The sequence below is a fragment of the Lutra lutra genome, chromosome 2 (assembly GCF_902655055.1).
Source record: "Lutra lutra chromosome 2, mLutLut1.2, whole genome shotgun sequence".
NCBI lineage: Eukaryota > Metazoa > Chordata > Mammalia > Carnivora > Mustelidae > Lutra > Lutra lutra.
The window spans coordinates 185926162-185953790 of NC_062279.1; the positions used below are offsets into that span (position 1 = coordinate 185926162).

Genomic DNA, 27629 nt, shown 5'->3' on the forward strand with positions numbered 1-27629 from the left:
TTCTTAAGAGTAAAATCAGACAACACATGTCTCCCAGAAATTGGGAAGGCACACTAGAGAGGAGAAAATGGAGAAAGTGGACAAAAAGAGATCTTCCCAAATTTGTCCAGTTTCCCAGGGACAGAGGCATGATAACATAGCTTTTGTGCAAGACACAGGTTAGATGAGGTGTGGAGAGTGGCTCCCTGGGGAATTTACAAAGCTATCTGCTCATTAAAATGATCATTCCATAGATCTCTATGCTGGACTACATAGGATGACCCAGAGGGACAGGCAGTGAATGTAACAGCACTCCCATGGGCTCCTAAACAACCCCAGAATCATACTCTTCATGTGGCAGACACCTTAATGAGCACCTAGTATGTGCCACTATGTTCTGTGATGCGAGCTACAGCAAGGAGTAAGACAGAAAACAATTCCTGTCCTCATGGACACAGAGACCTCAGTGTGCCATGACTGCCCAGTGGTTGCCTACGTTCTCATCTCGTCTACCTACTCACCACTGTGAACTTCTGAAAACTTCTTAGCTCACAGTAGGCATTCCATGGATATGTGTCTACTGAAATATACGAATGTCCAGAGTGAAGCAGGAATTTTCCCAGTTTAAGCTAATCCCCTGTAGACAGTAGGGAAATCCTATCATCAGAGCTGGAAAGAAACACATTATTTTCTCTCTTTAATACATCATTTCACCACTATTCACCTCTTTCTGCCTCAAGAACCCTCAGTGAATAGGTAAGTGTGCACCAGTCTACTTCATAAGCTCCTATAGGACAGTAATCTTATAGTCCCTAAAAGCACTACACTGAAGGCATTCAAATGTCTTTGATGACCCCGAATTGCCTTCCTACCTAATACCGTGAGCTGTCGGACCACGCAATGTCTTTTCTTGGTCTTCCTGTCCTGGGCAAAGCACACATAGTCTCCTTGGTCCTGCAAGGATGCATTCTGGAGCTCCATGATCAAAATGTCACTTGTGCCATTAGAGATCTTGGAGGCATTCATTTTCCAAAGAGCATCCAAGTTCTTGCAAACAGGTGTGGGCAACTCTCCCACATGGCTTGGCAGAGCCTGTGAGCTAATCTTGTACCACGTGAGGTCCTCAAACATAGTTCTGTCTGCAGAGCACCGCAAAGACACACTCTCCTGCTCAGTTGGCTGGGCATGAGGTTGCAAAGTGACTTTAGGGCCCCCTGAAATATAAAACCCATGGTTAGAAAATGATGATTTAATTTGGGCAGCGCACGATTCTCTCCTTGTTGTCTTCAGACTGCTATAAAGCATCAAGAAAAGTAAAGCTCTAGCAATCCCAGGCAACGTAATACAAGGAAACAATCAAACTAGACGATTCTGGCCCCAAAATGTATTATTTTACCAAGATGCAGTCCACAGATACATATCAAATCTCCACTTTGAGCTCTAAACGCAGTTTTTGAGATTGAAAAAAAAAAATCCAAAACATATTCAAAGCAGATAATTATAACATGGAACTTTAAAAATTTAGTTCCTCATTGACAAATCACTCTCAGTGACATTAAAGCTGTATTTATGATAGAGAAGACCATGTGAATTCTTCCTAGGCTGGTGTCTTCAAACTAGGGTGGCCTACCCTGAAGGGTATCCAAAACCATCCCCTGGGGCACAGGTGAAATTCTGTTTAAAATAGTATTCATTTTTGGGACGCCTGGGTGGCTCAGTTGGTTAAGCAGCTGCCTTCAGCTCGGGTCATGATCCCGGTATCCCGGGATTGAGTCCCACATCGGGCTCCTTGCTTGGCAGGGAGCCTGCTTCTCCCTCTGCCTCTGCCTGCCACTCTATCTGCCTGTGCTCACTCTTGCTCCTCTCTCTCTGACAAATAAATAAATAAAATCTAAAAATAAATAAAAATAAAAAAAATAAAATAGTATTCATTTTTGGGTGCCTGGGTGGCTCAGTGGGTTAAGCCGCTGCCTTCGGCTCAGGTCATGATCTCAGGGTCCTGGGATCGAGTCCCGCATCGGGCTCTCTGCTCAGCAGGGAGCCTGCTTCCCTCTCTCTCTCTGCCTGCCTCTCTGTCTACTTGTGATCTCTCTCTGTCAAATAAATAAAAATCTTAAAAAAAAAATAGTATTCATTTTTATTTTTTAAATTAAAAAAACAAAACAACAACAAAAAAAGCTGTATTTATGAAAACAAATTAGCTCAGACTGAACTCTTTCACCTAGTCCAGTCAGCTAAAGCTTATCCATAAAACTGAGATGAACAGGCAGAATCAGCAGCATTGGGAGGAAACTGTTCCTATGCCATTATAATTCCCTCCAGAAAACTCAATGCTCTCAACTGTTCAGCACCAAGCCCCCTGAAGGAACCCCAAGAAGCCAAGTGCTGTGTTACACTTGGATGGTGGAGACATGATTATGATGTAGGACTTGTGGCTAAAAACAATGTGAAACCATTCTCTCCCCTGAGGGAATGAGAGTGTCAGTTGCACTGACTTCACATGAGCCCAAGAGCTAGCGGAGGAGTCTTCAATTACGAACAAAAGCACCCAGAATCAGTCCAAGCCCTCTCCTGAAACACCACGCCACTCAGGAATGGCAAGGACCACAGAGTATCAGAGAGCTTAGCGCCCAGCTGGTGAGAGACCCCACCCCACACACAGAGTGGTACTTACTGGTCACATGGAAGGAGATCACCCTCTCTCCTCTCCCAACTTTGTTGATGGCTTCACATTTGTACAAAGCTGACACATTTGCCGCTTGGATAACAAGGGTACTTACAGTCTATTTAAAAATAAAAAAAGAAAACTCAGGCCATAAACAAGGAAGATTGTGTTTATGCACATGAATTCAGACTAAAATTCAACCTGTGAGATCTGCGTGCTCCATTCATACTACTGCACTGACCTCTCTCAAATCCACACAATTATAATTACGCTTGTGTGGTTCATGCATTACACAAAACAGACACTGGAAAACAAGAAGGAAATAAAGTGTTTTAACACTGTATGCATTTTCTCATTTCTGTATCTGTAAAATCAGAATCACCTTACAACAGATGTACAGATTTAACGGCACATGTGTTTTACCATCCTCTGGTAAGATATTATTAAGTCAATGGCACTTCTAAAAGTCAGTGGTGTTTTCAAACTAACTTAATATGTTAGTATTTTATCATACAATTAATGTGACTATCCATCTCTGATATCCCTCACGTAAGATTGACCTCGTGCTTCCATTCCATCCTTCTATCCTTCCAGAAAAGAAAGAGAGAGAGACTTTCAAATTAAAGAACTTCGAACTCACTTTGTTTTTTCCTTCAATTATGGCAAACTGATTTTTGTTGACTTCAATTTTATTTCCCCCCTGGAAGTCATCCACATTTCTCCATCCTTTACAAGTATGTGGGTTTGTCATTAAGGCATCATGGCTATAAGGAAGAAATAACAGCTTTTATTATGACTTAATTTTTCTTTAGTTCAAATCCACAACAAGGAAAGGAGTCCAAGGTTGGTTCTTATGTTCTTAGAAATAACTTTCAGTGCACCCTACCGCATTACACGATTTGGCGCCAATTAAAAATAGGCCTCAGCAAAGAAGGAAGAGGTTCTAGGTAGATTCTTCCAGGATACAGGAGGGAAACAGTTATTCTGGGAACAAACCTCCATTCATAAATTGAATCGACAAGACAATTCAAGTTAATTTAGTTCAAAGGAAGACAAGGAAACTAAGAAGTCATTGGGCTTCTTAAAGTAATCTCCCTGGGACCGTGGCCTTTGTGTAGGAAATGGTCAGCATCTGAGGAAGAAACTAGTAGTGGCCATCTCAAAAACAACAACAGGAAGTGAACTGCTCGGGGTGGTAGTGGGTGGCTTGTTGTTTTGTCTTCCTAAGGATGTCTGGACTTGTGTGAGAACCTGATAAGCTGGGCCTGAGAATCCAAAGGCTGCAGCCAGGTCTGCAGCTCCCTCATATCCACCAGCTTTTCCTCTGAGATGGACCTTCTCCCAGATAAGAAGGAGAGAGAGCGGTATTCACCAGTTGACTGGTAAAACACCAAAGATTAGCAATTGGCAAAGTGAGCAAAGAGCCTGTGTTTGGAGAGGTCTGCACCAGGGCTAAGTTAGGAAGAGAAAGCTAGCTGATCTCAAGCTGGGACACCCCAAGGAAAGACATGTCCTAAAACATAAGACATGGAGAAAGATGGAAGGATAAAAGTATAACTTGGGGCATAGCTTTCTTAGGAATGGCCTTCTTGGGGTGGAATGGCATTATAGCACAGTGTAGCTGTAAGAAATGCACAACAGCAGGAAAAAGAGGATGTGGGCTACTCACAAGGGCTTGTAGGCGCACTCCTCCAGCTGCCAATACCAGCGAATGTGATGCGGCGGTGGGACAGAGTAGACCGTGCAGGTCAGCATTTGTGTGGTGCCGTACTGGTAAGAATCTACCAGAGAGATCAGGGACTTCTCACCGATCTGTGGTGGGACTGGACATGGGGGAAGCCACATTTTAATTTTCAATCCACTTTGAGAAACAGAAAGTGGAAGTTTTCATGAACTGAAGCCTATGTTTCTATAAGCATATGATTTTGCCCTCTTTTTCTTTTTCAAAGAACATCTAGACTGCGACATGGGAGATATGACTTCTAGTGATAACCACCATCCTCATAAGTGGAGGACTGTGTGCAAGTCTGTCCACCCTCTGCCTCAGTTTTTCTCAGTCTGCATGATAGGGATAACTCTCCTTGTGCTCGCAATCTCAAAAGATCAGAAAGAAAGAAACTCATTGTGACTAGCACAGCAAATACGTTCATTAAGTGCTAGCCACTGTTATAAGTGCTCTGCATAGATTAATTCACTTAATTACACAGGAGAAAAATGAAACAGAAACATTAAATGACTTGCCCAAGGTAACCTGCTTCTCTTCCTTCTCCCTCCTCTTCTTCCATTTCCTTCCTTCCTTCCCTCCACACTCTCTCCCTTCTTCCCTTCCATTTCTTCCCACCCCCCTCCCTCTTCCTCACTTTTATTCTCTCTTTCCTTTTTTTTTCTTTTTCTGGTTCCAAAGTCATTAATGCAAAACTATTCCCCCATTGCTATCAACTTAAAGCCTCAAATTATACTCTCAAATTGTGACTTTTTATATTTATCTTATATAGCAGGGTAAACGGTAGGGTGAATCAAATGTTTAGTGACTTCGTGAATTCTTGAGATGGGGTTATATACAATGTCCATTTTTACATCTTTATTTTGTGTTCATCTTCTTCTCCCTACCCTACTCATTAGCTTTCCAGCTTCTCACCATTCCCCAATGTCTGATTCCCAAGTGGCTTCTGAGTGACATTTCTGGAACCTGTTCCCTTTAAAATTTTCTCCCTGAAGCTGATGTCCCAGAAAAGAAATGAAGCAAAGCTCAGCAGACATACAGAGTGGTGGCAGGATATATAGGGAAACACTTTAATTTACAAAAGAAGATCCTGAAGTTTTCATATGCCAGGCCAATATGGAGAACAAAGAATTCTAACAGAAAAGCATTTCCCAAACTGTGTTTGGGGCAAGAGATTAATGGATTTCCAGGGTGGGAGGGGGATGCTCTGGTCAAATATCTTTGTCAAACCCTCCATACTCTATGTGTCTTTCCCTGGAGAATGGCAATATACATGAACACATTAAATAAAGGTCCTGATAAGTGCAGCTATAAAGACACCTGTGGTACATTGACTTAATATCTCCTACACTTACTTGACCATATACTGTTTTATTCCCTACCCAGACACTTTCAGTTTGAAAAACAATGTTCAAATCATCCTTAAATCAAAAACTTAGTATCTTCCCTTTATAGCCTCAGAGTCAGATAGATCTTAGATTCCTGTTTAAGAAAAAAAAAAATTAAGTTCCAACAAGCCAACAATGTCAACCTGCAGTTCTGAGTTGGAACCTGTCTTTGCATCATACTAGCAGCTCCCCACAAAATTCAAAAACACTCTTGCACATTTGCATGCCAGGTGCAATTTCATAGGACAATTTCATGAGATAAGAGCAAAGGTAGTACAACAACTGTCCCTGTAGGCATTCTTATTTCACAGCATATAGCCATCAAGTCTATCATCTATGTGAATACCGCACTTGACACCAAACAGTCCATTTACATGGCCTCTTAAGCAAACATATCCAGAGTGCACTGCCCTATACCCCATTTCAACTCCACTGCTCTACGTCATTTTTAAAAATAGGAGCCTATTCATGATGGGAATGAAGCAACAGGTGGCAAAGGAAAGGTGGCCTGGCTGTTTAAGAAGATATAATCGTACTATTTATAATTAATTTGGGGCAGAGAAGGAAAACTGAATAAACTCACCATTCACAACCAGAGATACCATGTGGCTCTGTCTCTCCTTTGACATGGGATTTGTGAGGATGACAGTGTAATTTCCTGTATCTTTTTCACTCACTTCCGTAATAACCAGTTCCTTTTGCCCTTTTACTGTGTGATTGGATTCAATGGGTTTTCCATTTTTATACCTTGGAGGAAAAAAATTCCCAGAATTATTTTAATTTAAGGGTTTGCTTTCAGGTGGAACAATGCTTTGCATTTATCTGCAATACTTACCATTTTATTTCAGGGGTAGGGTAAGCAAGGTACTTCACAGGGACTTTAACACGGTCTCCCACTGTGGCTTCCACCAAAGATTCCATGCTACTATCAAAAGCAATAAAAGGTTTTTCTGGAAGAAAATAAAAATAGTTATTCTCATAAATGTCACCTTATTATTAATGGTCATTTGGTTTAGTTTTTCATGTCGAGTGAAGAGTCAAAGATCTGGGGAGTCTGAGCTGCCACGGGGCAGGGATTTCCCCGCAATTCCTTTCCTTGGTCGTGGTCCAGCTTCTCCCACACAACTGGCCTCTGCATTTGCTTTCCTCTCTCTCCAGGTGCACACTGCAAGCCTACTGACTGCTCAAGTTTCAGTTCAAGAGTTTGCTCCTCTGGGAAGCCTTCTCCAAGTCCTCCAGAGACCTTAGGAAGCTCCTTGTCTACTCCCTTGGGACCCTACCCCTTCCAGCCCTATGTCCCAGGACTCAGTCCTCAGTCACTTCTCTTTAGCTACACCTTCCTCCAGGCTCAGCCATAAAGTGCCATCCACATTACTACTAAACTTGTATTTCTTCCTCTGACTCCTCTGGGTTCAAGGTGTGTATATTAAATATCTCTATTTGGATGCTTAGCGGGCATGTCCAAATAAACAGACCTAACACTGTTTCTCCAAATCTTACTTTCCTGTCAGTCTTCCCTCTCTCAGTAAATAAAACCACCATTCACTCACTAGCTCACATTGATTCAAATCATCTTCTGTTCTTTTTCTCTTACCCCACCCCACACAGCCACTGAGTCAAAAGGCAGATCCTGCTGGCTCTATCTTCAAAAATATATCCAGAATCAGATCATTTCCCCAAGCCACTCGTCATCTCTCACCTGGATGCCTGCAACTAGCCCCCCACTGGTGTCCCTACTTCTGCCCTTACTTCCTTAAAGTATTTCTCAAAAAATACATAGTAATCCTACAAAAACATAAACCCAGAGCATGTCTCTGCTCAAACCCTTCTACGAATTCCCATATTATAAAATCCAAAATCTTTACCAAGGCCTATAAGTTGGGTGCCATATGAATTATCACCTAAACTGAGATATTTATGTGTTATTATGTGACATCATTATAAGTGGAAGAGAATAAATAAGAACTTAGGTTATTTGTTCAAAGCCCCAAAGACAGTAATTAAATCCAATCCCAATTACAAAGCCCATGAATAAACACAGGCCTCTCAGCCTTGCCATAAAATGAAAATTTTAAACTATCTTAGATCATAATACTTTGCTTATTATCCTACTAATCATAGCATCAACAACAATCACAATAAGTAAAACTTAGTAAGTGCTTACTGTATCAGCTCACCTCATTATTAAAGTTGGGATTTGAACCCAAATTGTGCTTTTGGCCTCTAGGTCATATGGTCTCCCTAAGCAGGAGCTCAAAAATATCTTCTGAATGAACAAAGTAGGAATCACTAGCCAACCTAAACTTATTTAAATTATCTCACTTTCCAAGGCACTGAATAACTCCGAAGGAGATCTTAGCTTACCATGGACCCTGACTGACGTGTTGCTTTTCATGGTCATCATCCCACTGGAAGCTGCACAGATATACTGCCCTTGGTCACTCCGGGTTACACCATCTATAGTCAAGGTGCTCAAAAATTTCTTCATCTCACTCCCAGACTGGGTTTTTAGGTCCCGGATGACAACTTTTTTATGCCGATGCTGAAAAAAAAGTTCACTGAACTTTCAAAGTCCGGCACAACATTACCTGGTAGCATTTAGATACCCCCAAGATCAAGCCTTGGCCCTTGGAGAAAACTATTCATGCCAAAAATAAGGGACCTCAGAACATTTCATAACATCTAGACAACCAATATATTTGGTTTAAGGAGAAATAAATGGGACCAATTGAATTAAGGTTTTTAAAGATGAGATGGATATGTACTGCAGAAGCACAAGCAAATACGACCACTGCTTAAGGAGAAGTGGGTTTTATGCCCTCTCTTGAAGACAAGTTCCCTTAGAGGGAAAACAGAACAAAGACTTTGGACCACAGAGAAATAATGCAACCTGAAAAGATGTAACCTAGAGAAAATTCATCTTCACAGCCTGATGGTAGCAGAGTGGGACCAAGTTCTTGGCATTGCATTCGTTTTCCATGGATGCTATATGTTCTGCAGTTCTTTTAAACTGTGTGTGTGTGTGTGTGTGTGTGTGTGTGTGTGTGTGTGTGTGAGAGAGAGAGAGAGAGAGAGAGAGAGAGAGTTCAGGGCCTTACATTTTATCTGGCCAGAGAGGTCCCTATCTCTCAAGCCAACTCCATTGCACTTATTATCAAAGTATTGAGAGGCCTGGCTTTGCATTGTTAGTGTTACCTTCGAAGAAGGGTATTCCCAGTTGAAATCAATCCCCACATTTAGTTCAGTCCTTGCTGTACAGTTTAAGACAAGCCTCTCTCCAACAGACAGCTCAATTTCAAGAGGGGGGCTGATAACCACATCATAAATCTTATACCCTGGAGCAAGGAAATTGAAAACACAGAGAAAGAGAAAACAAATCTATAACTTAGCATGTATTTTTTCAAAAATGATGCAACTTCAAAATGTGCCACATCTTTTTTCCCTGAGGGCCTCACCAATACTTGGTACTTCCCAGCAAAATGGCCTACGGAGACTTACAAAGCAAAACTACAGAGACTTACAAAGCAAAACTACAGAGACTTACAAAGCAAAACTACATCTCAAAGATGTAGCTCAGTGGCTAGAAAAGCAGCATTTGTGAATACTCAATAGCCAACAAAGCCATCCTTAGTAAATTATAGAGCTTTCCATAAAATAGGTATAATTAAAAGAACTGATGCCAAGCAATGTTCTTAACATTGAATTTTCCATAAAATATGCTCCAATAATAACACTCTTTTCCATCCTTGCTTTTGGCAAGAAAATAGAAAAACTCAATTGTGCATAGGTTTATTTAGTAGAGAAGAGTAGATGTAACGGATTGCCCCACACTAGATCTTGAATTAATTTATTTTTTAGTATCTTTTGTCCTTCACCCAGTACCTTAATCTCCAGGATCTTAATATAAGAAGCTAGTCTTTAATGTCTGATTTAATGATACAGAAAGAAACTGTCCACTTACCTACAACCACAACTATGTACATAATAGACTGGTAACTTTCATCATTAATTTTTGCTTCACAGAAGACCATGCCAGCATAGCTGATCATGTAGCTGGGGATAGTAAAGCCTTTCTTACTGTCCCAGGAAATTCTGTTACCATCAGGAACAAACCTCTTTTCTGGATACCTCTGGGTAGAAAAGAAATATCAAATATTGAATAAAGTGCTATCCAAAAGTGAAAATCATGTAAAATGATCACTAAAGAATTCATCACTAAAGAATATAAACTGGTTTTATTATCATTTTGACCCTTCCCAGAGGATCTTTAAAACATACGGCTGATAATATATTACATATAGGCTACCCACCTTAACCTTATGAAAACATGAGAAATGATTGAAAAAGATGTAACTTACTGCACAAAGTGATACATTGAGGTTGGAAATGGACCCAAGACATGGAATCACCACAGTTTTGTTTTTCTTCTCAGTGATGTAAACAACTTCATGTTGGTCACTAACAGAAGCAATAAATGGAGATCTGTAATCTGGAAGAAAAATTAATTCCCTTAGTTAATGGCATTTACTGAAAAGTTGATTTTGCTTCCAGTTCATAAACTCTAACCAGAGAAGCAAATGATTGAGAATGACATTTCACAGCAGGCAAAGGAATCCACAGACTGGTCCGCTGGTAGATCTCTGGTTCCAAAGATATGCTGCAGAAAGGGTGTGTGTGTGTGTGTGTGTGTGTGTGTGTGTGTGTGTGTGAAAATCTGAAAGAAAACCCCTAGAATGAAATTGACTCTTTTCATTAGGATCATCAACAAGTAGAATATATTTTATAGGTTCCACATTGAAACAGATGGATCATTATAATTTTTTTCAAAATGAAGAAGCATACTTCATTTTTCATATACATTTTCATATACACATGTACATTCTTCACAGACACTAAATATTTTTCAAGTACATTAATTTAAAGTAATTTTTTAAATTTTAAATTAATTTTGAAGTTAAATCTGTGCTTTACCTACTGAATTTTATTGATGCTTTAAAAAAAAGCATATTCTCTTTTTAAGCAAATAATGTCTAAGGGCCATGAAAATAAAGCAATGGATTCCAAAGGATCTTTAAAATAAGCAGAAAATAACTTTTTGATTCAATTATTCAAGAAAAAAATGATGTCAGTATTTTAAGATTGTGAGGACTAGATATGAGATTCTTTATAAAATAATGATCAGTGGTTTTGAGTTCAGTTTAAAATTCAGCAACCATTAAATCTTCAATGATAAAAACTCAAAAAAAACCCATGGCAAAAAGTGAGAAGAAAACAAAAGAGATTTTAATGCCATTCAAACATTGTTCCTACATGTGAATACACCTCTGGAAAAATAGTCCACTCCCCAGAGACAGAGTCGCTGTACTGTGAAATCGTACTTGAAATCTCACAGAGATAATGATTCAGACTGCTATGCCCAACACACCTGATCGAGCATTTCCAGAGTTCTTCAGGATGTCTGGTCAACGTAAAGAAAGAGTTAATTAAACCAAAGGGAGAAAGGCAGCTAATTCCCTGCAACAGCAGAAGTTTGATTTCCTTCCCAGCTGGAAAGCACAGAAAGGCAGCCAATCCAGCCCACCACATGCCATAGCCATTATCTTATGAGGCCAAGACCTACTTCCTGCCTCCATCCATTGCTGGAGGGAATGGGGTCAGAAGACTAAGGAAGCAAGGTAGGGACCAGAAGGGACATTAAAGGGCCGTCCATAAGGAATACTTCAGTGCTTTCTTTCTCATTGTTAAACCTCATGACAAAAATCTTGGACAGCTCATCTCCTAGAACATTAGGCTTAGACAGGAAGCAGAATTTAATGGTATACCCAAAGACAGGCAATGCATAAATAAACAGTGCCAGGGATTGCTACTTCTGAATATTACCTACTTTCATCCATATACTATGAAATATTACCAAGCTTGCTTACAGAACAAGTCCTTGGAAGCTAAGTTAACCTCTTACGTAAGACTAAAGCTAGTCAGTAAATCAGTTCTATTTCAGTATTCCAAAAAAAGGAAATAAACAAAAGAAACCCAAACAACCACCCATCCTCTCAAAATAAAATATTTACTGTAACTCGTGAAATGAATTTTCACATGTCTTCAGGTTTCCTGACTTGGGGAGAAGGAAATAACGAGATACTATGGGAGAGGTTCATCTTGTAGTATTTCCAGACAGGCTAAAAGCAGGAAATCCTTGCAATCTTCTGAGAAAGCCTGATCTCCAAAGACTGCCAGATCAAAAGGAGCCAGAAATTCTCAAAGATCTGAGCCTTGTCTCTTTCAAATTCTGCAGAGGAAGGAGGAGGGCACAGAATTCTATCTTGGACTGTGCTCACCCTGGGCAAAAAAAATTCTCAAATATTGTGCAGTCCAGGAATGACATACGTTATTTTGATATAGTCTCCATTTTCCCACAGCACTGGCCATATTGCACTATTGATGTGTAAATGGAGATATCCAAGATGCTTCTGGAAAAAAGTCTAAGCCATCTTCACCTGCCTCAAATCCTCTGGGATGCAAAAAATTTATACAAATGTATAAATAAAATGTCTAAACAGCTCATTTTCACTAAAAAGAAAAATATTTAGTATACCCAAGCAAAGTACTAACTAATTAGTACTAATTACTGTTAATTAGTACTAACGTTAGTAACACTAACATTCCCCAAAATTGTATGACAGAATTATAACTATCATCATTCAGGTCGGGTTTCCACAGGAAAATTAACATAGTATAAGATTTTTGAAACACTAAAGGAAAATAATTTATATTGTACATATTAAATACGTGTAACATTGTGTTTTATTCTACATGGATGTTAAATTGACCTCCATGGTGTCAATCCCAAATTGCAAACTCTAGAAAGATGTTGTATATCATCCAATACCTCAGACCACACAAGCAAAGGAAAGAAACACTGTCCTCAAAAAGCCCTTTGAGGTAACTTCTTCATTTGCACAAGAGGATGGAAACTGTTTTTCACAAAGTGTAAGTCAGAAAAGAAAAGTTCTCATGTACATAAAAGCTCCAGAGCCCTTGGCTGTTTCCCTGGACATTCTTGAGAAAATCTCCTACCCTGTTGTAGATAACCTATCTCTCCAGAGAAACCTCTCCGGAACGCACCCCTGAACCTCCCTTTTCAAGGATTTCAGGTTCTTTTTCTCAAACATCAGAAGGCTTTTTATAAATCCCCATAGCCAATTGTGAACACAGATTTCCCTTAGAAACAAAGAGCAGAACCACACTAACTGGGCAAGAGATGTAATGGGCCCAAGTTCCAGGACAAAGAATGAATCTGATTCTCAGAGGAAACCTTGAGAGAAAAGAACTTTGTGTATTCCTTTTGGCAAACAGCCTTTGGAGCGAGCCTTTTGTCACACTCCATTGTCCTTGATTCTTCTCTGCCTGTGGTGTTTTATACCTGGTAAATCAGCTTAGGAAATGAATTTGATGTAACTACTTACCTTGAACATGGACATAAATGGTTGAGGCCCTGTCAGTGTCCCGGTAGAAGCACTTGTAGGCTCCAGTATCATTTCCAGTCACTTTTGGGATTGTGAGCATCTTACAGAAGGGGCTGTCCTTGCACTCAGTCACTGCCACTCTTTTCTCAGAGCCATTCTGATTGTTGGGCCAGAGCCAGTCCAAGTCCCTCTCTCCACTGAAAAATTAATTCCAGGCAAGTAATCATGGGTAATGCCATATTATGAGGCTATTTCTAAGAAAACAGAAGGTTTGTTTCTCAAACTTATATAAACTCAACAGATAGATTCACAGCCTTCTACCAATGACAGACTGAATGGACAAATGACAAAAAGCCATAAACTCAGCTTCAGACACCACTTATAAGAATTCCTGAGCTTTCTATTAATTAACTTATTCACTCAACAAATATTTCTTAAGCGGGTGCTATGTGCCCAGTGTTGTTAAAGTCTGGGGACACAACAATGAACAAATCAGACAAAAACCAATGCCTGTATGGAACTTCAATCTAGTTAAAAGAAACAGGCAATAAAATAGTAAGTAAACCTCAATGAAGCTGAAATTTTTTTAGTAAAATTTATGGTGTAAGTAAAGTGTAAGGTGGTGATAAGTACTGTGGAGAAAATATAGAATATGCAAAGAGTAAAGAGTTCTGGAGGGAGGGGGCTTGATGAAGCCATATAAACACAGAGAAGAACAGTATTCCAGGCAGAGGGAACAGAAAATGTAAGGGCCTTGGGACAGGAGTATCTGGAGTATCAGGGGAATGTCAAGGAAGCCAGAGTAGTCAGGTAACAGTGGCAGGCAGGAAAATAAGAAGTGAGGTTCAGAAGGAAGAGGGCGCAATTGTTTCAGAGCCTCACAGAACCTTATACAGACTGCATTCAAACAAAGATTACTTTCATTGCAACATTTCCCTGCAAAGCCCTAAGAAAGATAGTCCACATAAAAAAAAAAAAAAAAAAAAAAGCAACATCATTGATACTTCTTTCGAAGAATCTGAACTTTCCACAAAGTTGCAGCTACATGAGCAAAGTTACCTTAACACACTCCATGGCTTTTCCAGGACCTAAAAAATTCTTTTGAATGAGTTTTAAAAGGAAGTATGGGATCTTTGGGGATTTTAAATACCCTCTGTTATTGAAGATGGGTAAGAGGAAAATCCACTAAGAAATGTGTCTTCAGATAGCAAAGCTGGAGAAATAGCACAATTACTATGTCTTTTCCCAAGGGCTGGATATGGGTTACCTACCCTTGATAAGGGGATGAGAATATCCTTTGCAGTCTACAGTCTGAAATAGATCTGTGTCATGTTGACCACTGGTGTTCATCAAGTGTAAGCGATGGCAGTAAGCTGACCAAGGTTCTCTGTGGACCCCTGGCTCTCTTATCAGAGGGCAATATCACCTCCCCACATCTCTGCCAAAGACACACTGAGAGGTTCCTGAGAAGTCTCCAGGTCACTGCATTAAACCCCCAAGTCTTCTATCTTTCCTTTGGGGGTTGGGGCTATGACACAAAATCTAAATGGTTCTCCCTTTCAAAGAACTTGGCTTCCCCAGTTAGCAAAAAATCAATAGCACAACTTCTTGCTAGCAAATCTTGCTAGCAAAATTCCAGAACATCAAGTCGAAGCATGAAGTCCATTACCTGTGCAGAACATGCACTCAGTAATATTAATGGCCGAATATCAAACTGCTACTACAGTCATAATTTCATCAGAAAGTAAAATTCCTGGCAAGGGCTAAACAAATGTCCAAGAGCCATTCTGATTATAACAAATGTAGTCCCAAACTCCTTCAACTCCATCCCTTAAAGGTAAGAGGGAAAATCCTCAATTTCACTTATTTATTCAATATTTATCAAATGTCTACTATTTACTGTAAGGGGGGGCAGAGAGGAGCAGGAAAACAATTCCAGAAAAATCATACAAAATTTCTGAAAGAAGGGCTTTCTCATTTTTCATTATTAAATCATTTATTAAAAACCTCACTACTTACAATGACTACAACTCTACTACAATTCTGCTTATGTAGATTATTTTTCCCTCAATAAACAAGGAGTTACTTAACATAGGAAATCTGAATGTAAAATGAATCCTTACCTGCAAGTAATCTGAAGAGTTGTATTAGCCATAATTGTAAGTATGTCTTTCTGTACGCTGAGTCTGGGTGGATCAGGGGAAACACTAGGCAAACCTAGAAACAAATTAAATAAATGAATATGGTTGCCACTGAGTCAGACCCAATAGGAAACACCTTCCATAAACAATGCACACTCTATACTTTAAAAGGCCTCTTCAGCAATTCATTGTGTAAAACTGTGAATTTACTTTTCACCATTCCCAGTAAAAGTTCACAAACTGTGTCATAACAGGAAGAATGGGCAGATGGTCATAAACCAACACAAAAGTTCTGCAATTCATGGAGCTAGGGTGGAGTTCCTGTTTTCCTGCATTGCCAACTTCAAGGTCTTACAAAAGGATATAGGACATTGAAACCAAATGAACCTTCATCTGATGATCTCACTCTCTTGGGAAAGGACCCACTGACATTTCTTACAAAGCATAGGATGCACACAGTTGACTAAATTGCTGATTAATGAATACCACTAAGAGAGATTTCTATACAGTTCATCTATGTACCCTGAAGGGGGAAGGAGGGCCCATGACATTGTCTCATTTTCCTTTATCAATTTTCTAGTGCACTTCCTCTGGTAACTGAACTGCCAAAGTTGGAAAACTGTACATTAAAACTAGGTGAGAGGAACTGGGCCGGGTTGGGGGGGGAAACATTTGCCAGTGTCCATATCATACACCTATTAATACACTTTTCCTTAGAGAATGGAACTAAAAAAGTGTAATACTAACGAATTAAAATTGTGGAATCTCAAGTTATTAATCAAAGCTCTGAGCTCTTCCTGATATCAAGCTTAGGATACAAGAAGCTGACTTTACCTAAAAATACCACAGGACAGATTACTCACCATGGATCACTCCCCAGCAAGAAAACAGAGTTCTTTGTGAACTACAAGCAAAGAGCTAGTAAATGATGAAAATCTATCAGAGAAAGAAAAACTGTCTGTTATGCTAGGGCCTTAATAACAAGATCTCCAAAACATCACCTTAAAAAGTGATGGATGCTGGGTAAGCATGCAGGTTTCATATGATCCTTAACTCACATCAACTAAGAACAAATGATTCTCTACCCAAAGAAAATGGAAACACTAATTCAGAAAGATACATGCACCCCTGTGTTTATCGCAGCATTATTTACACTAGCCAAGATATGGAAGTAACCTAGTGTCTGTCCATCAATAGATGAGTAGATAAGAAAGATGTAGATGTCATGGGATATTACTCAGCCATAAAAAAGAATGAAACTGGGGCACCTGGGTGGCTCAGTGGGTTAAGGCGCTGCCTTCGGCTCAGGTCATGATCTCAGGGTCCTGGGATCAAGTCCCGCATCGGGCTCTCTGCTCAGCAGGGAGCCTGCTTCTCTCTCTCTCTCTCTGCCTGCCTCTCTGTCTACTTGTGATCTTTGTCTGTCAAATAAATAAATAAAATCTTTAAGAAAAAAAAAAGAATGAAACTTCGCCATTTTGCAACTACGCGGATGGAGCTAGAGAGTATTATTCTAAACAAAGTACGTAAGTCAGAGAAAGACAAATACCAAAGATTTCGCTCATTTGTGGAATTTAAGAATCAAAATAAATAAAAAACAGACTCTTAAATATAGAGAACAAGCTGATGGTTACCAGAGGAGAGGTGGGTGAGGGGATGGGTGATATGGGGGGTGCAGATTAAGAGCACACATATCATGATGAGAACTAAGTAATGTATAGAACTGATGAATCACTATATTGTAGACCCAAAACTAATAGAACGCTGTATGTTAATTACACTAGAATTTTAAAAATAAATAAATAAAAACATTTTAAAAAAGAACCACTGACTCTCAAGGCCTAAACTGGCACTGATCTTGGTGGGTAAATAAGACAGTATTAGCAAATATGAAAAAGTATGAGTAAAGAGAGTGAGCAAATAGCCAGTGCAAATATCCCGTATATTCAATCTGTGGACCTCAGTGTGAACAGCTGCAGACAAAATGAATAACTGCTCACACTTATTCCTACACGCTCACCCAGATGTGCAAAATAGGTTGCTGACACACCTGTAGATGTGTTGATCAATATCATAGGTTTTTTTTTAAAGAAAAAAACCTAAAAATTAAGTTATATCAATAAATCTCAGAAACTAATTGGTATCGGTACTGATTTGTGTTTGGGCTAGTAATTCTTAAACTTTAGGATGTGTAAGATATCCTGAGCCCTACAAATCTGCATTTTCACAAATATTTCCATGACTCGATCACCCACAGTCATAGGACACTCTTGGACAGCTATTGACCTGGCTTATCAGTTCAGTTACTTAGCACAGCACTTTTCAATATGGGAGGAAATAACTGCACCCAAAGTAGATAAACAATCAAGTGAAGCATTTAAAAGAAATAGAAAAGACTTTTAATGATGGAGTCTCACTTTAAGAAAAGGAAAATGAAAACAACTCATTTGGATGAGTACAAGTATCAAACCTGTCTGGGAAACACTACGTTAAGAAACACACTGAAAACAGTAACTTAACACAATGTGTACGATGATCCAAATGAGAAGGAACTTAATTATTCGGGCACACTTACGTGAGAAAGAAAATGGTAGTTAAAAAAAAAAAAAAGCTCTAAATAAGCCATGTTCATCCTACCACCAAAATAAGAGGCTCTTGAAGATCTCTCTTAAATGATTATCACAGATTATCTCATACTCTAGACACTTTCTTATGTTCAAAAGATTAATTAAAGATATGCTCTCCATTCATAGGAAGCTAAGACAAGACCATACTATTCTAGAGACATGTATACAACAAAAATCTTTTCAACAAGGTTTTATCAATAATGATATCTTCAAATTCCTATCTGTAGACCAACCAACATTCAATTTTGTTTTGCTCCATTAAGCTTCATTCATTTTCATCGGCAAGTTTAAGTTCTACTCTTCGGAAAATTCTAAAGAAATAACTATAAGAAGCACATATGCTGCTACTCAATAAAAAGCCCTTCTATGTTCAAATTCCCTAACCAAAATTAATTAATTTGTGCACTATTACCCTTCCAGCTCAAAGACAGGAAGGAAAAACAACAGTGGCTCTGTCTCTAGAATTTGATGGCACCAATTACAGCCCAATCCAATTAAGCAAGTCACACACTCCAAAAGGGCAACCTCATCATTATATTCAGGACAACCCGATTACAGTTACTAATGCTGCGCTATGAAACACCCCAGGCTTAGAAGCAACTCACTTCTTTGTGGGATACAGAACAACCACATGTTCCAGACCATAAAGGGGGGAGAGAGAGGTCTTGTCAGGGACAAATGAGCGTCCCTAGTGGAGCTGGCCCTGATGAAACAAGTCATTATTAAGAAAATTTAATAACTATAGACAGATGATCTTGTTACTGTATATGAGTGTCTTTTTTTTTTTTTAAGACATGTGATTTTCTCATTTCAATATAAGGAATTTCTCTCCGAATTATTTGACTTGTTTTCCCCTCCACCTTCTCCCCTTCCTCACCCCTCCAAAGAGTGGAAATCTGGAAATCAACAAACTGTGGCTACAGAAAAGAGATATGAGAAGGGGGCGTCGGGCGAGGAAAGCGAAGAGAGAAAGGCAGACATTTATTGCGTCAAGAGCATGGGTGTTCTTACTCCTGAAGGAGTCTGAAATATACGTGGCAAGGAAAGCGCGGAGTGGAGCTAAATCTAGCTACCTAGCAGAGTAAGTTTTCAGAACGTGAACTTCTGACCATGCGCTTATCCCAAGGACCAAAGCTTTGAAAGGTGACTGTTAACTTTGAGACATTTGGGGAGGCTGTCACAACCCCGGCTCGGAGCCCAATTTCACCTTCTCTCTGCAAGGGAAGTAGCATCTTGCACCAAAGAAGGGAAAAAAGTTTCCCTGAACTGCACCTCATACAGTGGGTATGTTTGTGGGTTCCGACCAGAAGGGAACAGCACACCGGGGTCCGCTCGACTCCTGCGAAGCAGAACTGAGTGCGCGATACGTGCCATCCGAGCAAACCTGCTTGCGCTCCCTGCAAGGCGTCCTTCCGCGCGCCAGGGCTGGAACGGTGCAACCAGCGGGACAAAGTTCCACCGCCTGTTCCCGCCTGCGGGGGCACCTCCTGCCTGCCAACCCCGGGCGCCTGCCTTCCCACCCAAGACCTCTCGAGAGCCTGAGGGTGTGTCGGCCCCGCAGCACTCGCTCCAGCCGAGGCCCGGTGGAAGACCAGAGTCGGGGGCGGGGGGGAAAGGAACTGGGCTCGGGAGACCACCAAATCTCTGGATAATCTTAAGCCAATCAAAGAGCCTTAGTTTCCTCATTGGTAAATGAAAAAACACAAAGTGTCAAGTCATTTTTCATCTTCCCAGCTCTCTGATTCCGAGTAAGATCCGGCCTCCAGGACCTCTCCGCATCCCCCCATCTCGGAAAGACCCGACCTTTCCGCCTTCCTTCTAGGGAGTGGGCTCCTTACCCACTGAGGCAACCTTGGTCTCCACGCAGAGCCACAGAGCGATGGCCAGCAGCGCCTTGCTCTCCATCCCGCACCTCGCGCCGGGCGCAGTGCCCAGGACCCGGGCGCCGGTTCTTTCTCCCTGGGCCTGTCCCGCGAAGAAGGCGCGGAGGTGGAACGGGCGCCGTAGTGCAGGACTGTGGGCGCAAAGGGGAGGGTGCCCTGGCTCCGGTCCCGGCTTGCAGGAGTGTCTGCGGGGGCCGGGAGGACAGGAAATCCCCGCTGCGCAACCGCTCCGGGCTTTCGGCAGCGCGCAAGTGATGCTCTGCGCGGGCAGAAGAAACACAACCACCCACCGCCAGCTCTCCCGGGGTCCCGGGACTTAGTGCCTTGCGAGAGCTGGAAGCCGAAACTCTAGAGCTTGGGGGCGGGACTGTGAGGGGCGGGGCCGGGGCGGGGTTCCCCTCGGCGGCCGGCCCCGCCTCTCAGCCGGGTACCAGGCCGGGACCCGCTGCTTCCCGTGCGGAACAGGTCTCCCGGTCTCCCCGCTTGCCTGGGACTGCATGTGGCCCCGAAACGTCCCAGGCGCACCAACTCCCGTAAGCGCTTCCGAAACACTCCAAGCTTCAGTAGGCTGGGGCCTTCCGAGAGGCGGGGGGGGCTGGGTGATATCGAAGCAGGGGACAGCGCTGCCAGTGCAGGCGAGGGACGCGGAGCCTTCGGGAGTACCGAAATTTGCGACGGTCTTCGGCGCCCGCGCGTTCCTGAAGTGGTTGGGGGACAGACCGTGGATCAGCAGAAGGTTGAAGCGACCAGGGACCATTCTCCTGAGCCCAGGAGAATGCAGGATCGCAAACCGGCGGTAACTGCAGCCTGGTTTGCTTGGCTAGAAAAAAACTATAGTTTAAAAATCCGACTCTGAATGTCTTTAGTCAGAATATACACATGCTAAGTTCTCCAAAGTGTTTCCTCTTTCCTCTTTCCTATTTCCTCTTACACCTGGCATCATCAAATGTTTTTAGGTTACCAGCCTAGTCCCCAAAGGCACTTAAATTTGAGACCCTTTACCGGGCTTTCACCAAAAACCTACAGCACGGAGCTGTAGGCACCCAGGGCTCTAGCACACCTGCATTGTGAGAGCCACCCATCGGAGTGAGGCTCTCTCCTTGACAAGGGGCTTTTGTCCACCTTGTTACCTGACAAGGAGCCCCTACTTGACTCTTCCTGAGCTTTTGACCAGGTCCCTTTTCAGAACAGAGCTCCCAGACAAGATACCCTCAGGCTGAGGCAAAGCAGGCCGGCTTCACTGGAGATGGAAGGAAGCAAATGCTCCGGGATCAGACCCAGGGCACATAGAACACTCGGTACCAAACCTCACAGCTATCTCTCTGCATGTGTAGACTCCTCATGGAGCTGTTTGGAGAATTCAGGTCCTTTAGATGCTTCTTTTCCCCTTCTTTTCTCTCCATTTCTCCCCACCTAGAGAGTGACACCAAATTCCCCTAACTTCTTTAAATAAGGATCTTGCAGATCTCTCTGTCTTAAAGGATCATCCTTCAGGGAGACGAGGAGGTAGAATTATTATTTCTGCATCTAGGCCTAACGAAATACCCAATGTGAAGTATTGCTTTTTTTTTTCTATGTTTAAGATCACCGAGGGTGGCCTGGGTATAAGTATTGTGTGTTGGCTTTTTTTACTTTAAAATATAACTTGAGGGATGTCTGGGTGGCTCAGTTCATTAAGCATCTGCCTTTGGCTCAGGTCATGATCCCAAGGGGAGCCTGCTTCTCCCTCTCCCTCTGTTCCTCTCCCCTGCTCATTCTCTCCCTCTCTCTCTCTCTTAAATAAATAAATAAAATCTTTTTAAAAATATAATATAACTTGAAGATCATTCTACATCAACCCATAAGATTCCATCTTATTCTTTTTAATAGTGGCATGATGTTTCCCAGTAGAGATGTACTAATATTTGATCCAGGAGATATTTATTGGGAAGAGGCACAGATCTCCTTAAAGAAACTCCTCTCTTCCTGCGACTAAACTTAGCAAATAAAACAGGACAGGCTCTGGCAAAGCTGGACATGGGGAAGGGGGTTGGAACCTGGCTTGGAAAAGGCCATTTTACTCCATTTCCATTTCCATCTCCAAACAATTCTTTTTTTCTCAGGCTTATTTACAATTCATGACACTTCCTCTTCCAGGTCTCACTTAGGAAGATAGTGTCTCCTCCGAATGCAAACCAGAACCTGCAGGCCCGTGGTAATAGCCCCCTTTAGAAGTCTTGGAGGAAATGATGCGTCTTTGATGGCCACAAGACCAGAATTTGGCAGGGTCTCAATGAAATCAGTCTACCACATTCCCTCCCACACAGTACTTAGAAGTGCCTTATGTTCATGAAAAATGACAAAGTCTGTTTTTTGAAAAACGCCTGGTCTATGGGCAACACCCTCCCATTATCTGGCACCATTGAAGTGATTTTGTGACTTAATCCTACAGTACAGGTACAACCACAACCTATCAAAGTGCCCAAGTGTGTTTAGTGTTCCAGAGATGGGATTCAGACACATTTGGGGGTGAAGCAGCAAAGAGTGCCACAGACTCTGGGACCACACTACCTGGGCTTAACCCTCAGATCTACCCCTTACTATCCATGTGATCCTGACCCATTTATTGGTTGCATACCTATGAGACACAAAAGATGATAATAGTACCTACTTCATAGGGTTTTTTGTAAGAATTAAATGAGTTATTTCACATAAGGCACTTAGAATAGGACCCAACAGCTGGTGAGCACACTTAGTACCTAGTAAGCATCTAATACATGGGAAGCATTCTATGAAGATCAGTCATGCTACATACAGTATGTGGCCGCCTTTGTGCTACAGAGATCTACACTGCAAATAAGGCTCACTCATACAATAGCAGTTTTTGAGCACCTATTATGTGCTAGGCACTATAATAGAGATTACAGTTACAATGCTGAAAATAAAGGCAATATGAGCAGAAATGAGCTGTCATCACGTAGCTCCATCTAGGGCAACTTTAACTCAGTCACAGAGTGCTCTATATTCTAGCTACTTCTTTGGGTTTCATGCACACAGAATATACATTGTTCATATCACCAAAGCACGCTACATAAATTATACTCCATGTTGCCAAATTTGGCTCCATCACTATAAACATTTTGGACTTTGTATATTAAAAAGGAAAATGAAGACTAGCAAAAATTTAATAATTGTGGGTTCATTTCATTTCATTTCATTTCTCATCAAATATGGGTTCATTTCATTTCATTTCTCTTTACTATTACATGTTTAAAATTTTCCGTGCTAAAAAAATTTAATGTAACTATACCTAAAATGATGCCTGATCTAGCATACTGTCACTAACTTTTCCACAGTCAGTATCTTGACATTACCTCTGGGAAATGGTTGAGACAAAGAGGCAGATGGATGAGAATTTGCACTTTTTATTTCATATATTTCTATACCACTTCATCAAAAGAAGAAAGTGTTACTTTTATAAATAAAAAATATAAAGATCAACTCTCTCTTCTAGTGTCTGTTATATTTTCAAATACTGCCATTTGTTGATTACCTATTTGCATAACACTTTCCCATGTTTACTTATTTTAATTTGTTTCCAATATTTGTTTATGTTGTAAGTTACAAGAGCTTATGACTTGCCAGATGTCGGCTTGATTTCATAGCACATCTGTACTCATGACTATCATGTCAGGGGAGATTATAAGCATACCCTTCATCTCTCATTCACCTTCCTTCCACATGCACATTTATTTCACTGTCTGTATGATTTACTTTTTTAACTTAAACTCAGAATATATGTGTATATTCAAGGGAAAAAAAGGCTATGTCCCCGCAAAGCCAGGTTTGACTTGCATGTTTCTATTAGTGGTTGGTTTTCTTCCTAAACTCTAACATTCTAATAAATATAAAACAAATTCCTTTTTGTGAAACAGATGAAACAGAATCTATTTACTTGTCACCCACGAAGGAAAAATCCCAGTTACTTTAAATAATTATGTCTATGTGCCCTCCCCAAACTATCCCATTCAGTTTCTTGTTATAGCTCACATGCATATAAATAAAACCATTTTTTAATGTGGAAAGCAAGCAAGGAATTTAAATAATCAACTGAAAATTCACACAGCACAAGAGAAGGATGTTAGAAAATAATAAAAGTAGTCAACATTCATCACGTACCTCCTTTGGGCAGACACTGTTCTGAATACTTCACTTCATCCCTTGCTTTATCCTTAGAACATCCCATGAGGGCAGCAAGCATTATTAGCAATTCTTAGTAGAGAAGAGAAATAAAGACAAGAAATTATTTATTTTTAACTTCAGTAGTATTCCTTTGCCTTCCTAAAAGTCTTGCCCAAAAGTGCTTTATCTGTTTGCAAATAATGGATGCATAGTTTTCTCACCGTTAATCAATGACATAATAGAAGCCAAGACACTCTTTACTTTTTTTAGAGAAGAAGGAGGTGGAGGAGATTTGGGGAGCACTTATTATGTGCCAGGTAGTTTCCTTGGATTATCTTCTTTTAACATTTACAATAACCCAATGTAGAAGATACTCATAGTGGCTTGTGGCAAGTGCGGGGGCTGCAGGGGTGAGATTTAGGTTTAACTTTTCTAAAATCCCACAACAAGAGGTGGAGTCAGAACTGAAAGACAGAGGGGTATTAAACACCCAAGAGAGATCCCTCCAAGCACATAGAGGTAGTTTCTTATTGAGGGTTGGTCTCTTTCAAGGGATGAGACTGAGTCAGTCAATGCCACTGGCTTCCCCAGCCTCTCTATGATGATCACTTCCATTTTCCCAAGCAGATAGTAGGCCAAGGGTGACTTAAGAGAATCACTCTGGGACAAACGACCTAGAAAGAGGAAACAAACTGAGGGTTACTGGAGGAGAGGTGGGTGGGGAAATGGGGTAACTGGGTGATGGGCATTAAGGAGGGCATGTGATATAATGAGCACTGGGTGTTATATGCAAATGATGAATATGAACTCTACATCTGAAACTAATGATAAGTTATTGAATTTAAATAAAATAAGATAATAATAAAAAAGAAAGATATGTTCTACACAGCGGGGAAAAACAAAAAGAATGAGAGGCAGGATCTCCCCTTCACCCACACTAGGAATTCCAACCTGGCTGGATCCTCACGTTCCTTCCAACCTCTGTCCCACTGATCTTTTCCTCTAAAGTAAGGTAGTTTTTACTATACACATAAGTATTTGTGCATTTAGGACTTGGGACATTTCTTTTCCAGCATGGATTTTTATTTATTTATTTATTTATTTGGTCCTTTGGTCTCCTGGAAAAATTTTAGTCAACCTTCAATACTCAGGTCAAATGTCCTTCCCAAGTGGTATGTTTTAGTTTTCTGTTCCAAGTCTTCTTCAGTTGAAATCTTCTCAGAAGAAATAATCAGGGGTTAAGTCTTACCTGAGCAAGTAGTTGAGTCTAAAAGGATGGTTTTAAGTTTTAATAAGAATGGCGAAATGCATAATGATTATGCTTATTTAGTAAAATGTATCTTCTATACTATAGACTTATGGGGACATGTCTAATTAAATAGAGCTATTGTCAAAGATACCATGGGGTGTAAATTATATATGCTAGCTATGTATCACATATCTTACATGATCATTCTTTTTTTTTTTTTAAAGATTTTATTTATTTATTTGACAGAGAGAGATCACAAGTAGACAGGCAAGCAGAGAGAGAGAGGAGGAAGCAGGCTCCCTGCTGAGCAGAGAGCCCGATGCGGGACTCGATCCCAGGACCCTGAGATCATGACCTGAGCCGAAGGCAGCGGCTTAACCCACTGAGCCACCCAGGCGCCCTTACATGATCATTCTTAAATTCACATTTAAGTAATAGCCATACGCTTAATAAATATATCCAGAGCAATACTGAATTTATACTTTTTTCTAGACAAATCAATATGAATTATCATGTTATTCACAGAGCTAGGAAATTGCTTTCCTTTTCCTATATACACACAGCACTTACATGATATGATACATAATATATTCATATGTGTATGTGAATGATTCACCCTCAAAAGCAGACATTAGATCAAATTCATTTTGTATCCTTAGTGCCTAACATTTCGTGCATACTCACCTCTCAATACATTGATGGATTTCAAATGATTTTTGTCATCTTCCTTTCTGCTGGTCTTTATTTTTCCTTTGCCTTTCCCCCCCAGAATCTCATGTCTCTTGGTATCCTCACAGTTATCTTTACAGAGAGTGACTTGTTGAGATAAAGATACAATGGCAACATAGACACAGGCAGAATGAAAAAGTTCTTAATTTCTTAAGCAGGGGCGATTGGAGTTTTGTTTTTTATCTTAAGTAATGAAGAAAAAGGAAAAAAACATTTATTAGATTTGCATGTGCTATACAAGAAATGTGTGACTTGAATTTCACGCCGGTGTCTTTTGCAGATTGTAACCATTTTCCAGTGAATTAAGACCATCTCCCCTTTTAAAAACTTATCAAAATTTTTCAAGAACTGAATAATGCATTTTTTAAAAAAAAGCCTTTGTTTCCCAGCAAATAGTTACAAGTCACTCATCCTTCACAGGAAAAATACATGCACTTACAGGTTAGTTGTACAAGATTTCAGTGCTGTTCACATTTTTACAGAATAAAGAGTGTTCCCAGTAATGTTGCTTCACCAGCAGTAAGAGCTAGTCAATGACAGCAGAAAAGTTTTATGTTCTTTGTATATAAATATAGTCTTCAGAGTTTCCAAAACATTGGTGAGTAGTCCCTTGAGGCACAAATAAAAATTCTCTCTCTGAGCAGTACTTTTGAACATTCACTTCTAATACTTCACTACCTTGGTGCACATTTTAAAAAAGAAGAGAAAAGAAAACCCACCAAATGAAACTACTCACCAAGGGAAACTCCACACAGAGGGAATTTTTAAATAGTATAAAAAATACAATTTCAGATCTAAACTGATAATCATCCAAAAATTGGTCAGGCTGTTTATAGGCACATGAAAGGCCATAAGGGAGTCATTTTATGCATCTGACCACATAATATAAATAGAAGTTCCAGATGTGGAGAAAATGGGTCTAGTAACAAAGCAACACATCGAAAATATTAGACGTTAGAATGGTCTTTGGATTGTGTACAGAAACACTTACATTTCCTTATCCTAAGAAAACTTGACCTTGCTTTTCCCTTAAGGTACTTCATTGTCTGTAACTTCTACCTTTCCTTCATCATAGAGGTTCTTGAAAGAGCAAAGGCTGTCCTTTACCTTCTCTCTTCAAGGACAATAGCTTCTTCTCAGTCTTGACTCTGCTCAGCATCTCTACAATATCCATCCTGCTGTCCATCCCCTTTTGAAGCTCTGCCTTTGTTTGATGTTCATAATTCTGTACACACCTGTATCTTCAGCCATCTCCAGCTTTCAGAGGCTTGAGCTCTCTTGCTCAACTCTAAACACAGGGAATCTCCACAACCATTTTTGGTCATCCTCCTATGTGCTTTTCTACAACTTTCTCAGGGAACTCATTCCCCTTTATGACATTAATTATTCTCTTTGTGGGAATCACTTACAAAATTGTGCTTTCTGGCTCTGATTTCCTGCAGTAGCTCCAGACTCTAATCTCCAACCCTTCCTACACTTCACTGTGTGTATGTCCACTGATGTCTTAAATTTGAAATGTCCAAAAACTGTCTTCATCACTTCACTCCCACACTGCCTCCTCCAAGCGTTCTCAAGGGCAGAGTCCTTCTAGACAATATACTCCATACTTTATAGGCATGAC

The 27629-nt window shown here is 40.6% G+C and overlaps 1 protein-coding gene across 1 annotated transcript in view; it reads right to left on the minus strand.

Moving 5' to 3' along the window:
* KDR (kinase insert domain receptor) overlaps positions 1-20177 on the minus strand; it is a 45514-nt gene extending 25337 nt beyond the window's left edge. Inside the window, exons 1-13 of the mRNA XM_047719329.1 lie at positions 19825-20177; positions 15342-15435; positions 13219-13415; positions 10114-10244; positions 9717-9885; positions 8951-9090; positions 8120-8297; positions 6591-6705; positions 6339-6502; positions 4314-4467; positions 3285-3408; positions 2654-2762; positions 852-1193 (exon numbers count right to left, since the gene is read on the minus strand). Of these exons, the coding sequence (XP_047575285.1) occupies positions 852-1193; positions 2654-2762; positions 3285-3408; positions 4314-4467; positions 6339-6502; positions 6591-6705; positions 8120-8297; positions 8951-9090; positions 9717-9885; positions 10114-10244; positions 13219-13415; positions 15342-15435; positions 19825-19891 (1984 nt within the window). The 5' untranslated portion in view covers positions 19892-20177. The remainder of the gene's footprint in view (positions 1-851; positions 1194-2653; positions 2763-3284; positions 3409-4313; positions 4468-6338; positions 6503-6590; positions 6706-8119; positions 8298-8950; positions 9091-9716; positions 9886-10113; positions 10245-13218; positions 13416-15341; positions 15436-19824) is intronic.
* Between the last annotated feature and the right edge of the window lie 7452 nt (positions 20178-27629).